The sequence below is a fragment of the Neophocaena asiaeorientalis genome, unplaced genomic scaffold, assembly GCF_003031525.2.
Source record: "Neophocaena asiaeorientalis asiaeorientalis breed wild unplaced genomic scaffold, Neophocaena_asiaeorientalis_V1.1 scaffold503, whole genome shotgun sequence".
Lineage (NCBI taxonomy): Eukaryota > Metazoa > Chordata > Mammalia > Artiodactyla > Phocoenidae > Neophocaena > Neophocaena asiaeorientalis.
The window spans coordinates 1,970,385-1,984,975 of NW_020173710.1; the positions used below are offsets into that span (position 1 = coordinate 1,970,385).

The 14,591-nt window shown below is 43.5% G+C and overlaps 2 protein-coding genes across 2 annotated transcripts; one reads left to right on the forward strand and one right to left on the reverse strand.

The window, feature by feature from the left end:
• The first annotated feature begins 688 nt into the window (after positions 1–688).
• Positions 689–8,115, forward strand: PGRMC1 (progesterone receptor membrane component 1). The gene is made up of 3 exons (XM_024750607.1): positions 689–1,110; positions 3,931–4,086; positions 6,819–8,115. The coding sequence occupies exons 1-3, from the start codon at positions 786–788 to the stop codon at positions 6,920–6,922; spliced, it is 585 nt and encodes a 194-aa protein (XP_024606375.1). The 5' UTR covers positions 689–785; the 3' UTR covers positions 6,923–8,115.
• A 4,622-nt stretch (positions 8,116–12,737) lies between these two features.
• Positions 12,738–14,384, reverse strand: LOC112403224 (A-kinase anchor protein 17B; the record flags this gene model as incomplete). Its single annotated transcript, XM_024750589.1, has 1 exon — positions 12,738–14,384. A coding segment is annotated over one exon (1,647 nt), but the record flags the coding sequence as incomplete, so codon positions are not given.
• Between the last annotated feature and the right edge of the window lie 207 nt (positions 14,385–14,591).

The following is a 14,591-nucleotide window of genomic DNA, read 5'->3' on the forward strand; positions in this document are numbered from 1 at the left end:
TCTGTTTTCCCCAGATATTGGGAGAGCTGTCAGATGAGGCCTGTGCACTGACTTTAGCTATCCCGGGGGCGTCTGCCCCACAGCATCTGGTGGGGGGAGGATTGGAGAAAGGTCGTCAAGGGCAGCGAATGGGGATTCCCAAGGTGAAAATGGGTAGTCTGGGTCTCTAGGGTGGGAAAGGAGCTCAAGGAGTGAGTTTCCCGTCTCCTAAGAGAGCCTCGTGGTCCCGAGGGTTGGCCGGGGAAAGATGAGTCTTCGGATTGGAAGGCGGGGAGAAGCTTAAAGCAGGGGAAATGGAGTTGAAGTGTTTGGCTCGCATCAGGTGGCGCCTCACACAGAACCTGGCAAGGCCGAGCGGGTCGGTGTGCGACGAGGAACTGGGGGTGCGGAGGAGGGCAGCGTGCTGCGTCGCGGTTAGCTAGAGGATGGGGTGGGGATGGCGTGAGGCTGGGGCCAGGCCTCGCAGGTATTGCTGAGGGGTGTGTTCCGCAATCTCGGCGGCTGGGTATGCAGGATGCGGCTGGGGGAGGGGAGCCACCATCCCGAGGTAAGGTGGGGGGCCTGACCTAGGCGGGGCCCGACTGAGCAGCGCCGGGAGCTTCGGAGGCCGCGGGGAGGCGGGGCTGAGAGGCTCCGCCCATCCGGCCCCGCCACCGCCTGGCTCCGCCTCCTCCGCTGGCTAGTCCCTGTCCGCCGGGCCCCGCGCGCCACTAGCTCGCGGAGAGGGAGGAGAAAGCCAGTTCCGGAGCTCTCCCTATCCCGGCCCAACCTTTGCTCTAGCGATAATGGCTGCCGAGGATGTGGCGGCGACTGGCGCCGACCCGAGCGAGCTAGAGGGCGGCGGGCTGCTGCACGAGATTTTCACGTCGCCGCTCAACCTGCTGCTGCTCGGCCTCTGCATCTTCCTGCTTTACAAGATCGTGCGCGGGGACCAGCCGACGGCCAGCGACAGCGACGACGACGAGCCGCCCCCGCTGCCCCGCCTTAAGCGGCGCGACTTCACCCCTGCCGAGCTGCGGCGCTTCGACGGCGTCCAGGACCCGCGTATACTCATGGCCATCAACGGCAAGGTGTTCGACGTGACCAAAGGCCGCAAGTTCTACGGGCCTGGTACGGCGGCCGGCCGGACCAGGAGTAGCCATGGTGGAATGTGAGGTTCTGGGAGAAGGGAATCGGAGATGGGATTAGCAGCAGGTAGGAGCATTGTGCGTGGCGGTGAGTGATGTGTGTGTGCGTGTTCAGTGTATGCGGCTTGTCGTGTGTGTGTGCGTGAGCGCGCGTGCGCTAGGAATGTGGCATGTGTCAGGTATGTGTGTGGCATGTGTTTGGTATGTGTGTGCGCGCGTGTTGTGTGTGGCAGACGGGGAAAGCTGGGAGGTGAACAAGGGAGGCTCCATGGGGGAAGGGAGCTGGATGAGGAAGGCTGAATGTAGCGGACGACAGGAATGTGGCAAGACGAGAAGGTAGCACAGTATTATACTCCGTAGCAGGAGAGAAAGGACTAGAAGCCAAAAAAAAAAAATTGGTGGGAGGGAGAAATGGGAGGATCCGGAGAAACAAGAGGGGTAGGGCTATGACGGCCGCTGGGTGTGGGGATTTCAGGAAAAGCCAACCGGAGGGGAAATGAGGGGTGGGTGACTGCTGAGCTGTTGGAGGGGGACAGGCTTGACGCGGCCTTGGAGATGAGGCTTTTCCAAGCTTGGTTGTGGATCAGAATCACCTGATGCGCTTGAGGTGCAATACAGATTCCTGGCCTGATCTCCATAACCGCGGGAGGGGGGGAAGATCGAGGAATCTGCATTTTAACAACCCACCCCCAAGCAAATTCGAGAAGAATCCAGGTTTGGAAAGTTCTGCTTTATAGAATGTTTGGATCAGAGGAGGAAGAAGAGATTTTAGCTCCTCCAATATGGATGCTTCTAAAAATAAGGGGGCTCAGGGAGTATGGCCACTGGTCTGGAGATGAGGGAGAGGATAGCAGACAGTGACCTGCCTTCATTCCCGCTCCTGGTCTGTTTTACTTTCCCAGTCCAGCTCATCAAAATCAGATGTGCTAAGGTTCTTAAGGAACTCTCCCACTTAGCAGTTTTTCCTCGTGGAGGATTTTAGAAGACCTGCTTTCTGTAGGCATGTAAAGGTCAAGATAATTTGAAAACCACACCTACATTATTTGTCACTTACAGTGGCACACCTAAAGGCATTATCAGTAAGCATAATCGTGTCAATATCTGTTCTTACTGAGCTACACCATAAAGCAGTTGAAACGTGTGCCTGCAGCATCATCATATGATTGTAGTTTGCAAAGTCATTGAGAGGAATGTAGGCCTGTGTACGGAGCCCAAAACTGGGAGTCAGGCAACCTGGGTTCTCTGCCTGGTTGGATCACTGACCAGCTGTGTGACCTGGAGCAAAGCATTGTTCTCTCTGGGCCTTAGTTCCCCCTCTTTAAAATGATAAGGATGGCCCACTGTGAGAACTCTCAGTCTCTACCTGCACTATTGTCCAGTGAGGCTATGAATATGTGACAACATCATTTGGAAATTATACTTGATGTTATAAAGGATTCCTAAAAATTATTCATTATTTTTAATGATATTATTGTATGCCTGGCACTTTTGTGGGTGCTGGGAATATAGCAGTGAACAAAACAGGCACAAATCTGCTCCTGGAGCTTACATTCTAGTGACTATACATTCTGGTGAATAATATATATACTCCAAAGACTTTCAATGCTCCCCTCAGATTAAGTATTCTGTGACCATAATTTCTGAAATGGTGAGATCCAAAACCCGTACACTTGGCCTGTTTACCTTCTCTAGTGGAAATGGTAGTATGTAATGATGATTTAAAATAACCATTTTTCTTTGGCATTTTAAAGTTGATCATACATTTCATCTAATTTGTAAAAATAAAAGAATCCTGGTGGATTGAGGTTTCAGGTGGCCAGGTCGTAATGAAACTTGCTCTGTTCTCATACTTGGCATGGTGGTTACCTACAAACTTTTTCATGTCAGACTTGCTACTCAGTCCACCTTTGGGGAAACAACACATTGTTTAAAGTACACTGGCTTCTCTTCATTTACTTGTGCAATATTTAAATGTCTAAAAATCCACTTTACCTACAGGATGATTCACTGCTCTCTTAGACAAAAATTTAGTATCATATATAATAGCATAATACTACATATAATAGCATTCAGATATCTTATAGAATTTTCACAGTCTTCAAGTCCACCCAAAACAGCGTGACAGACCTGAGCCCCGTGCCATCTCTTCTTTGTTGACACTGAAGATTATGTAACCTGTGGATAGATTTCTGAACCACTGATATTCATAAAATGATTTCTCCTGCAGATGCCACGTTAATGTTTAACACGGTCTAGTCTTGCAACCAAAGATCTCTATAAGACGCTCTTGACTCATTAAATCGTATCAGAGTATGTTTATAAGAAGATGTTTTCATTTACACTTTAGTGTTTCTTATCTTCAGAATCCGGAACTTTCACTGATGCAGCCCAAGTGCCTAGAACAGAGCCAGGCTCCAGGTTCAATATCCAGAAGTTGAATTCTGACCCACGAACTCACTATTATCTTGGATCATTCCCTACTAACACCTTCCCCCCCAGGAGATAATCATTTATGGCTTTTTTATTAGCTGTTTGAAAATCACAAGAAATGAATGCTAATGTATAGCATTTTGATTTAGTTTTAGTTGTTTAAAAGTTTAATGACAACAGGTCTTTCAGTATCCACTAGGTAATGATCAAAGGATCAACATCACTTATGGTTTCCAAATGGAATCTGTCATTCAAAAAGCAGACTCTCCATGTGAATGGGTAAGGAAGCCATTTTCTGTGTGTGAACCACAGAGAAATTGACTGCCTAATAAATAATCGACTTTGGTTTTGTTTTGTTGTTTTGTTTTTAAAGAGGGGCCATACGGGGTCTTTGCCGGAAGAGATGCATCCAGGGGCCTTGCCACATTTTGCCTGGATAAGGAAGCACTGAAGGACGAGTACGATGACCTTTCTGACCTCACTCCTGCCCAGCAGGAGACCCTGAATGACTGGGACTCTCAGTTCACTTGTAAGCGGTTGTTTTTTGTTTTTTTAATTGTGCCTGGATCAAATTTCTACCAGTAATGGGATTCACGGCAGTACAATAGTTATTACTAAGCAGGCTACAACTGGGAAGCATTTTGATAGGCTCCTGAATCTTGGACGGATCAAGTTCATGGCTTGAAGTAATTGCAGCAGTGCTGAGTCACTTGCCGTGATTGCATACCAATTTCTAGCTAGTTCTCTGTGGAAACCTGGGTTTCTGTTTTTTTTAATTTTTGAGAGGTTTGCATAGATTTCACAATAGGATTTGGTGCTTGGTGTGCAGGGGAAAGGAGAGTGGCCATCTTGGCTACAGAAAGAGGGAATTTTCATAAGCCCTCACTTGTAGAACTTGCCGTTTAAAAGCAGCCCACATTTCTGTTAAAGAATGAGAGACTTGTATTCTACAAAACAGCTTCTCTTTGAATCTAATTGAGCGCAACTATAGGCCTCATCTACAAATGATGCTTATAATCTGCCCAGCAACAATGGTGTCTGCGTTTTTAAGAAGAAAGCAAAAAGGAGACACTTGTTTCCTGGCTTATGGTATGGGCTGAGGTCTTTGGGGGGAAGTAAGGATGGGGGTTAAGTTCATATTTTGAGATTTGGGGAAGTGGCTTTTGTCCAACCCAAGTGTTTGATGATCACTTTAGCAATATTTCACTGCTAAGAATTTGAATGATAATTTTTCCCAGCTTTGAAACAGTATATAAAGACAGTGACCACTTCCTTGAGGGGGATTTTTCATTGTAAATGTCATTTTCTATTTGCCATTCTCTATAATCTGTTAAATATTATTGGCTTTTTGGGCTAAATCCAACCATTTTCTTTGAAAACAATGCTGACTTCAGAGGGTTCTGGATTAATAATTAGCCAGGTATGGCTCTACCTTTAGAGTCTGGATCCCAAGCAGACTAATAGCTTTCAAGTCCAGAGGCAAGTCTTTTTACTCTGAAAACATAACTCAGCTACCTAACAGTCCCTCATTTTTTGCATCTTCAGGATGCCTTTGTAACAATAGATTCTTCTATATGAAACCAATGAGTCGTAATTCATAACTTAAAAAGCTCCATTTTCTAGGGCTTGCCTTCATCAGTGGGGTAAAAAGTGTGGTTCCCCCAACCCCTTAAACTAAGGCTAGCCCCAAATACTGTTGTGACACTTGAGCTACACTCAGAGCTGGCGTGGATTCCCCTTAAGGCAGGTCTCTGAGGTGCCACCCGGCTTTTATTTGTCTTGCGCAGTCCCAAGCATCCTAGGGACTTTTATAAAATGTTCAAATAGGGAAGTTCCAATTGTTCCTGACGATTATTTCACACCAAAGTAGCTCCGGTTGCCTGGTTAAACAGATTGGTTACCCCTCTAATTCCTACCGATACTCAGAAAGAGGAGTTCTTTTGGCCTCTGACACTGAGATGACTAACCCTACGTTAGCTTGGCCCTTATAATACAGGCAATATGGTGGTTGTCTGCTGACTCCATCCCTTCTCAGGTCCCTTACGTTCTGGTTGCCCTCTTAAATCTATTTTCTCCAACGTCTCCAGTGCTCTCTGGCCTCTGTTAGCACTTCCCTTTAACCACGTATAGCTGTTGCCCCGTGTTGGGGGAGAATTCCGTCTCCTGCTCTCCCCTTCACCCACTAGACTGTTATCACTCCTTCCCTTCACTGTTAGACAGCCATCTAGTAATCCGCGGTTGTCCCTAACCATTGCTCCATCCCTCCTTGCTCCCTGCAGTATGGTTTCTACCCCCACGATTCCATTGAACCTTCTTTCTCAAACGTTTCCAGGGACCTGCTTCTTGCCAATGCTAATTTCACTTCTCCAGTCCCTGTTGTCAGTCTCCAGTCACGTGCCCCTTCAGAGTGGCTCCCTCTCCAGAGTCCCCATTTCGGTCCACGGAATCTCCAGTTTTCACTTCATTTACTCATGTTTCCAGCTTCCTTTACATGTCTCATATCCTTCCCTTCTCACCCCCACGGACACCCCCTCCTCCTGGCTCTTGTTCCTCCGCATGTGGATCCACCCGCTGGCCTCCTGGTCACCCTGCTCCTGGGCTCTCCTAACCGTAATCTGCCGTGCCCTCTATACACAGTGATACCGTAGTGGCCACAGCACTGTTTTACCCTGTCATTCCTTTGTCGTAAACTTTCAACGCCCTTTGCCACACCCGTGGGACAAGTCCGGACTCCTCAGGCTGGCTTTCCACATCTGTCTTAGGATTTCCCCACCCTGTTTGGCTAGCGCTACTCCCAGTCTACTCCTGCCAACTTGGTCTCTTTATTGCTCCCCCAGATACATTCGGTCGCACCTGCATGCCTTTGTGTGTGGTACTTGCATTTTCTGGAAACCCCTCCCTCCCCAAGTCCTTCTACACATTTTCCAAAGCATATCCTTCTCCCACAAAGTGTTCTGCAACCCTTCCACCTAACTCATAACAAGCCCTTGCTCTGCTAAACCTCCTATGCACTAACACAACTCATTCTGACGTTACCTTGCACATTCGTTGTCAGGCATCGCTACCTGTTCTATATTTCTGTCTGCGGCACAAAACTCTTAACTCCCTGGGACTTGGCTGGGACTGTGGTATAAACCACCTTCCGGAAGCCCAACGTGCTATTGTGTCATTCGTAGGCCTCTCACAAATGCTTTCAAATGAAATGGCATGATTTTCTCGAAAGCGCGAGAGTGACCGTTGTGTCTTCCTCTCTCCTTCCAGTCAAGTATCATCACGTGGGCAAACTGCTGAAGGAGGGGGAGGAGCCCGCTGTGTACTCAGATGAGGAGGAGCCAAAGGATGAGAGTGCGCGGAAAAGTGATTAAAGCCTGCAGTGGACGCATATCTATTTTTGTATTTTGCAGAATCATTTGTAACATTCCAGTCTGTCTTTAAAACACGGTGATTTCAATATTTAGAAAAGTTTTGAACTTGCTGTACATTTTTTTAATTAACATCACTAGTGACACTGATAAAGCTAACTTCTGTCTTAGAATGCATGATATGTTTGTGTGTCACAAATCCAGAAGGTGAACTGCAGTGCTGTAATACAGATGTTATTACTGTTTTTCTTCTATCTGTAGTCAGTACAGGCTGCATTTGAATTTGTTTTTTCCTGAGAGACAGGTAAGACGTGGGTATTCGCCCCAAACAGGTAAAAATGTCAAATGTGCAAAGTCCTTCAAGCATCAAGGAACAAAGGATCAACTTTTAGTCATGATGTTCTCTGAAGACAGCAAATCCCTTATTTCTCAATCGACTTAACTGCATGATTTCTGTTTTATCTACCTCTGAAGCAAATCTGCGGTGTTCCACAGGCTTTGGTATTGATTAAAGAGAGGTGTCCAGTAACAAAACGAAATCTCAAAGCTGGGCTCAATTGCAAGAAATCTACTTTCTTTGTTTCCAGTCTGCATCACTGTCCTTGTCCTCCTTGGGACCCTCAGATGCCCTCACTAACATAGTAATCTACAGTGAGGATTAAAACAGGATGTGAACATTCAAAAGCAAGCTTTGGAAAAAATCAGCTGGCTTGCCTAAAAACCTAAAACACATGAATAAGACTGTAGGGCTATCTTCCCAGTCCCCACGTTCATGGTTATTTTACATGGTTGGACGTGAGAGAGGGGCATGCAGAACAGGAACAGGTGATTGCTCTCCTAAGAGCCTTCACACCCCTGAAGAATAAGGAAACCGAATACATCACTAGCCAAGTGGTTTTTAAAGTGTATTCATAAAGTAACAGTTATTCTTCTGTTGTTACAAAACTATAGCCACTGCAAGAGTAGTAGTCAAGTGTCTTGGTCTTTGATATTGGTCTTTTGGTTAACAATAAACTTAGCTTAAGTAGACTGTACAGTTGTATGAGTTTGTAAAAGTATTATATGAACAATTAGTGAGGTTTCTTGTAGTTGAGTAGTCATTGTATTTTCTTGTGAACTGTGTTTAATGGTTTTACCTCAAATCAGAAAACAAAACGAAGTGCTTTGGTCAGTTAATAAAATGGTTTTACCCAGTATAGTGTGGTGGGTTGCCCTGTTTTTTTAAACCTTAATCTGAGTAACCAGCTTCAAGAGTTTCACTTTTGAGTGACTTTTTTTGTATTCCAAAAGAGACAAGTAAAGGGGCAGAACTTTACAGAGGCCTCACGCCACAAACCAAATAAATACCAGCTTGTCCTGTTAAAAAAATAGTGAATTGAATTTATTTTTTGTGACTTGTCAAATTCTGCCTCTTTAAGTCAGAACTTAATAAACTCAGAGGCAGACTTCCACCTTGAGGTCTACGGCAAGGTCACTAAGGAGTAACTCTAGTGAAGACTGTTACCGAGTGCCAAGGCAGGTTTTGTTTTTGCTGTAATGTATCATCGGATTAGTAAAGTGTTCGGGAATCCTTATAGCAGTAAAGTTGATTCACTTTGTGCCGAAAGAAGGATATCAGATTTGCGCGTGCAGTTGGCTGTATAAACACAGACAACCTATTACCCTGAATATTAGTGTTCTGCCATTTTAGTGTTAAAATTGGCAGACTTTTCTTACAAAGGAGGTACTCCGTGAATCAAAGAGGGCTCAAAAGCTTTCCAGCTTTTACGTTCTCAAACCATATTGCCTGTTTTTGTTGTCTTTAAATGTGTCCTTTTCCCCAACTAGTTTTCATTCAACAAATATTCGAGTTGCCTCTTTTGTGCCAAGCAACCTGTTAGGCCATATGCTATGGGGGAAGGGGAGGGAGAGAGGAATTGGGCCACCTTTGCAGCCTGAAATCTCATTTAGATGTGAAGATTAGGCTATTCCCTTTACTAAGTTAAACAGTTGTCTGATGCCAGGAGGAAAACATCCAGAGCCTGGTTAAAAGCTTCAATCCCAAATAGCCGGATTCCCCTCCATTCAGAACTAAATCAACATTGTATTGATTACAGGTAAAGTGATATTACCATCAGGCAGGACTTTGATCTAAAAACTCAAATCCAGTTCGCATAGTCGTAAGCCATACTATGTAAAAGGCGCCATTTAAGAAGATGAGGGAGTGGTGGTTTCAGCAGGGGAAGGGTCCGCTGTTTGCTCCCCACCTGCTTGCTTCTGGCCCCTGCCCAGATACACTGTTCTCAGTCCCAGCATCTATGGGTCAGAAGCAGCATTCACTATGCGTTTATGGTATCTGTGGCCTCTACACAATGTCCTCTTCACCTTACCTCAGAGGGCCAAACTTCATGCAAATCTTCAATCCAGAACAAGCAAGAACAGCCCTTGCTGTCTCAGAAAGAGCTCTTTGAACCCAACAAGAACCCTTTCAGCTCTAAAGTGCCCAGTTTTTCTCTAAGGTACAGTCTGCCTTTGTTAGGGATGCTTAGAGGTGGTTTGCTGTACATTTCATGTGAAAATACAGCTAAAGCTTGCAGGGTCAAAGACTGATCACTGAAGCCCCTCGTGTCTCTGACTTGTTTCTGGATGTTGAGTAACTTCAACACTTCTACCAAGGCAAGGCCTGAAGGGATGAGATGAAATTCTGTGGAGTCCGTTTTGCTACCTTTAAAGAACTGATAAAACCTTTGCTGAAGGGAGAATACTCTTGAGTCCAAATACCATGATTTTAATTTATCCAAGATGAAAACACAACTGTGGTTTCATGAGCTCTGACAGGCAATTACCATAAACTGGGGAAGTTGCCTCGAAACCATTGAAACCAGACATATATTTTCAGAGAATGTTACTGCAGGTGTGCAACCTTCTAGCCAGTACATGCGGTCAATGAACAAAGACTCCATGACAACTTTACTTTTAATATATCTGAAAATCAAATATGTATTATTTCTCTACCAATGCAAATGACAAAAAGGATCAACAACGTTAGTGCAAAGCAGCATACCACGGGTAGAAATCCCAACCCCCCAAAGTGGAATTATCAGCATTTAAAAGTTCACATTTTGAACAGTCTTGCAACAAGTGAAAATACATTTATTTGGTTCTTATTTTCCAAATTACCAGGTTACATGGCTTTCTACCCTGAGAAATCCAAACAAATTGAACAAAAACGCACTGACAGATTTTTAGCTTTCTTAAAGCACTATTAGCAGCACGTACAAGGAAAAACATCTATTTTAAAAGACACAGCTTAAAGTTCAGGCCCTCACTTAATGGGACATAGGAAAAAGACATGAGAAAATACTTCTGCGCCACTTAAACAACAGCACAACAAAGAATAACAATGTTAACAGAACGTGATTACAACATTTTCGGCTCTGTTTCATTCCTTACTAAGCCAATTCATTTGAAAAGTTCAGGATAAATTGCTCTCTTCCTTGTTTAAGGCCTACACACCCCCCCAAAAAAGAGGTTTACTCAAATCTAGAATGCATTACCACGAGACATAAAAATCCAAGGTTGTACGGAAAGTAAACATAAAACCAGTAATTTTACTTTCTTCTAGGTCCCAGGATGGTATTTAGCAAACAAAACAAGACCAAATTATTATATAGAAGTGACTTAGCACCAGTTCTATTATACAAAAGAAATTTTTAATTGCACATGCTGTATTCTGCAATTGTTTTCACGCCTAAAATCTCTGCAAAGAAAAATTATCGAATGACAGAAGAGACTGAGTTGGGGTTTTTTCTTTTTCAAAACAAGCATAGCTGCTTTCCATTACAAACCCATAATGCTCTTTGTTTCAAGGGCATGAAACGTGAAAAAATAAGGAGGTGGGGTCTCACTGGAGGAGAATAATACCTGGTTATCAAAAGTTGTCTGACAAAATACAAGCTGTTAGTAGTTTAAAAGCCTACTCCGGACAACAGTCCTCTGAACGTTAATAATCACTGCTAGCCCTCAGAGGAGAAAAGGCACTCGCCCTAGGAGCAATGTTTCAGATTGGACAAGCCAAGCCTGGTTTTGATGGCAGAGTCACTGGCTTGCGAGTGGAATTGAATATAAGGGAGCCAACAAATCATTCATTGATAATAAGTATAATCAATCTGCTATGTTACATTCATGTCTGAACTTTTGCTTGTACTGGCATACCTCTGTTAAATGCTATTAGAGGAGATCAATGAAACAACTTGTGGCTCTTACTTTAGATCAATTAGAAGATTTTATAGCCATTTCAGATATCAGGTTGCTCAAGAGGGTGGTTATGAGCACACAGCGTGCCTCTGGGCAACCACAAGGACTGGCATCCTACCTTGGCTTTACCAGCCTGGTACTTTTCTATGGACTATCAAGTTAGGACTATTTGAAATGAATCATGTCATATGAAAATGTTGCCTTCCACTACTTCAGTGGATTAAAATCACCTTTTCCCCACTGCAGGCAATCTCATCTCATTGAGGTCTTCAATTGCCATGTCAGCTATAGCTTCGTTGGAAGAAAAAAAGTCATCTACTGCCCCCTGAGGTCCTAAATCCAATATAAGGCAGAATGAATCAGCCGAGCTTTCAATAGAACATGCACTGCATTAAGATGTATGTCTTTACGAATCTATAAAATATCTCAATTTAAAAACATATTCAAGGAGTCCAAAACCAGCAGGTAAAAAGATAAATTGCTTATGTTAAGAGTTTACAAATCCGGCACACATACAATTTTTCCCCCGCTAGAAAACTATGGGCTTTACCCATGACTCTTCCTAACTCCATGGCATTATTGAGGATTGAGGAGGCACTTGTTACTGTTTTATAAAAGTCAGTTTTGGGATATTCAGTGGCTTTTCACAAACTGATGTCACCCAACCCTGAGTGAAAGGATTACATAACCTGAAATGGAATACTGTCACGTCCTCTCTTCCCAAGTGCCATTACTGGTGCCCCAGGATCGTTCAATATTTCCTTTGGCAAATCCCACGTTATATCGCCTCAATCCTGTTGCTTTTCTAGGATGGAATGACATGGGGTTCTTCCAAAAAAACAACTCTGCTAATGGTCCACTATCTGTGTAAACCTCAAAGGATGATCTGAGCCCCTTTTAGATTCTTCTTCCAAGGCTTTGTTTCTAAAAGGACAACTCTTTAAGTCCTATGAACATATTAATAAGATTAATTTCTTTCTAGTAGATGCTCATGGAACTGTCTAATGTCATGAAGAAGTCTATCATATGTTCTAGGTGTCACCTCTCCTCTTATCTATAGGTATTTCTAGATAAAAGTCAGGAAAGTTTGTTGCTGCACATGGTGTTCTGACCAAATTAAAGAACAAGTAAAAAGATCATTATTCATTCACTGCCATTCCCTCTGAAGATAAATGATGCTAAATGATAACGTTATGACAGCTGAAGAGCCATAGAGGGCTATCTTAACTCCTCTCGATGTTAATTTGCTCCTTTGATGGCACCGAATTGAAGTTGCAATCGAACTGTAGAAATGTCTATCCTTGGATAAGGACGTTTCGCAAGCACATTGTTTTACCAACCTTCAGAATCTGGATGTTTTGTGTTTCCAAAGTTTGCCAACACACCTGCAACACACACACACACTTAGATCTATGCTTTATCCTTTGGCAAGAGAAACAAGGTTTTGCATTTGACCTTGTTCGTGCTCCTAAGTGTTGCTCTCTTGCTCTGTAGTTGCTATAACTACATAGCTACATTTGGTCTGAAATTTTCTTCTTGCACATTTTTATTGTGAGTAAGAGTTTCCTGATCTAAGAGACCTTCAAAACATTTGATAATATAAAGAACTAGCGTGGTTGTTTCCTAAATAGCTTCCGTAGTCAATGTGCTCCTGACTGTTATGTCTGGTATAGTAATTATCAGAACTCAGCATGGAATCTTCAGAATTCTCATATCTTTTAAACCTCCTTGCATCCTGGTTATATTCTGACTTCCGTGGAGCCTCTCTTCTTTTGGGAAAATCCCCCAAATAGGAAGCATTAGCACTTTTTGATGATGTTATTGGCACATGAAAGGGCCTACAGTTCACTTTCTGGTTAAATGTACTATCACTCAACTGCATCCTCTTTCTTGTGACAGTGTCTAACTGATCACTGGCACTGGATTCGTGGTGGTAGCTTTTATCAAATAAGTATTTGGGGGCCAATATTCCCCTCTTTTTGCTGTTGCTCTTCTCATCTCTAATAGAATTGTTTTCACCCTCAAGCCGTGAACATCTCAGTTCATAATTGGACCTCTTGCCTGGTTTCCTAAGCTCGTATTTAGAGTATCTTTCCTCCTCATGTTTCCACTCTGAATACAAGGTTTGCTGACTTGACCTAATTTCTGGATCGTAAGTGATGATTTCATCAGTGTCAAGAGATCCCTTTTCTGGGGAGCTATCATATGTGGCCACAGATTTCTCTTTCTCCTCTTTGTTTATACTAAGGATTTCACTGAAACATTCAGAATCACTGCTAATTTCCTCTAAGAAATCTGTCAACCTCAAATCAAAGTCTGCTGACCTGTTGGGCGAGGAAACTTGGCTTTGACTTGTGGATATGGAATCTTGGACCTGGTAAGCATGAGTCTGTTCCAACAGATGGCTCTTTCCAAAAGCTGGGGATGGCCGATCACCAGCTTCACATACTGTGTCCTCGCAATGATGTTTAAACCCCTTAAACATTCTACATTCTTTGGCATAATCCACTTTTCCCCTCTTTTGTGGTTTATGCTCAGGATCCTGAGTACAAATCTTTGCGCAGGAATCGTCTTCTTGCACCTGTTCTCTCCTATCTAGGTTTTGCATTTGGCTCAAACTGGTTAAATGACGCTTATGTTTTCTCAAGTTGATTTGAAATCCACTTCCTTTCGCATGGACGGCCCTGTGCCACTGACACGTGCTTGTTATGTGACTTGGTTCTAGGCAGATACGGGCATATTTTGGAGTGTGATAATAGTTAAGAATATAGTCAATAAATTCATCTGTTTCATAGATCTTCTGTTTCCTGCCATGGTCTCTCTCAACTAATCTGGAAGAATAGGATTTATTAGAACCGTGGTAGTCTTCTTTCGCAAGAGATTGACCTTGAATCATTGCAATTTGCAAAGAATTCCCATCAGGGAGCAAACTGTGATTGTATTCACTGGTTAATAATTTTCCAGTTCTCTCTTTTCTAGCTGAATATCTTAATTCTTTTCCCCCAAGGTAGTGGGAAGATTTACGTAAGTGAGCAGTAGCTCTTTCCTTCATTTTTTGTTTTCGCTTGTTATCTGACTTGGAAACCTGATATCTTGGCATTTCCTCCTGATTTTGAAGATACCGAGTGTTTAACTCTTCTTTCTTCAGAGCTCCCAGTGTGGTCCCCGGAGCACGATTAGCTTTGGAGACTGCAACATCTACCTCCCGTGGGTTAAATTGTATAGACCCCTTCAAAGAAAAAGGTTAAAAATCTCACATGAAAAACTAAACAGACTAAAATTTTCAAAGAAAATTGGGCTTTCTAGCATTGTTCTGTAGAGGTTTCTAACTACACCTAGGATAGACCGAAATTAGGAACAATATCACACTGAAGAAACAGGAGGTACTAAATTAAATGTCTCGGTCTAACAGGAGCCGCTTTCATTAGGTCTGTGC

Coding starts and splice junctions, on each gene's coding strand:
- PGRMC1 (XM_024750607.1), top strand. CDS start 786: ATGGCTGCCGAGGATGTGGCGGCGACTGGCGCCGACCCGAGCGAGCTA. Junction 1,111..3,930: donor CCGCAAGTTCTACGGGCCTG/GTACGGCGGCCG, acceptor TTGTTTTTAAAG/AGGGGCCATACGGGGTCTTT. Junction 4,087..6,818: donor CTGGGACTCTCAGTTCACTT/GTAAGCGGTTGT, acceptor CTCTCCTTCCAG/TCAAGTATCATCACGTGGGC.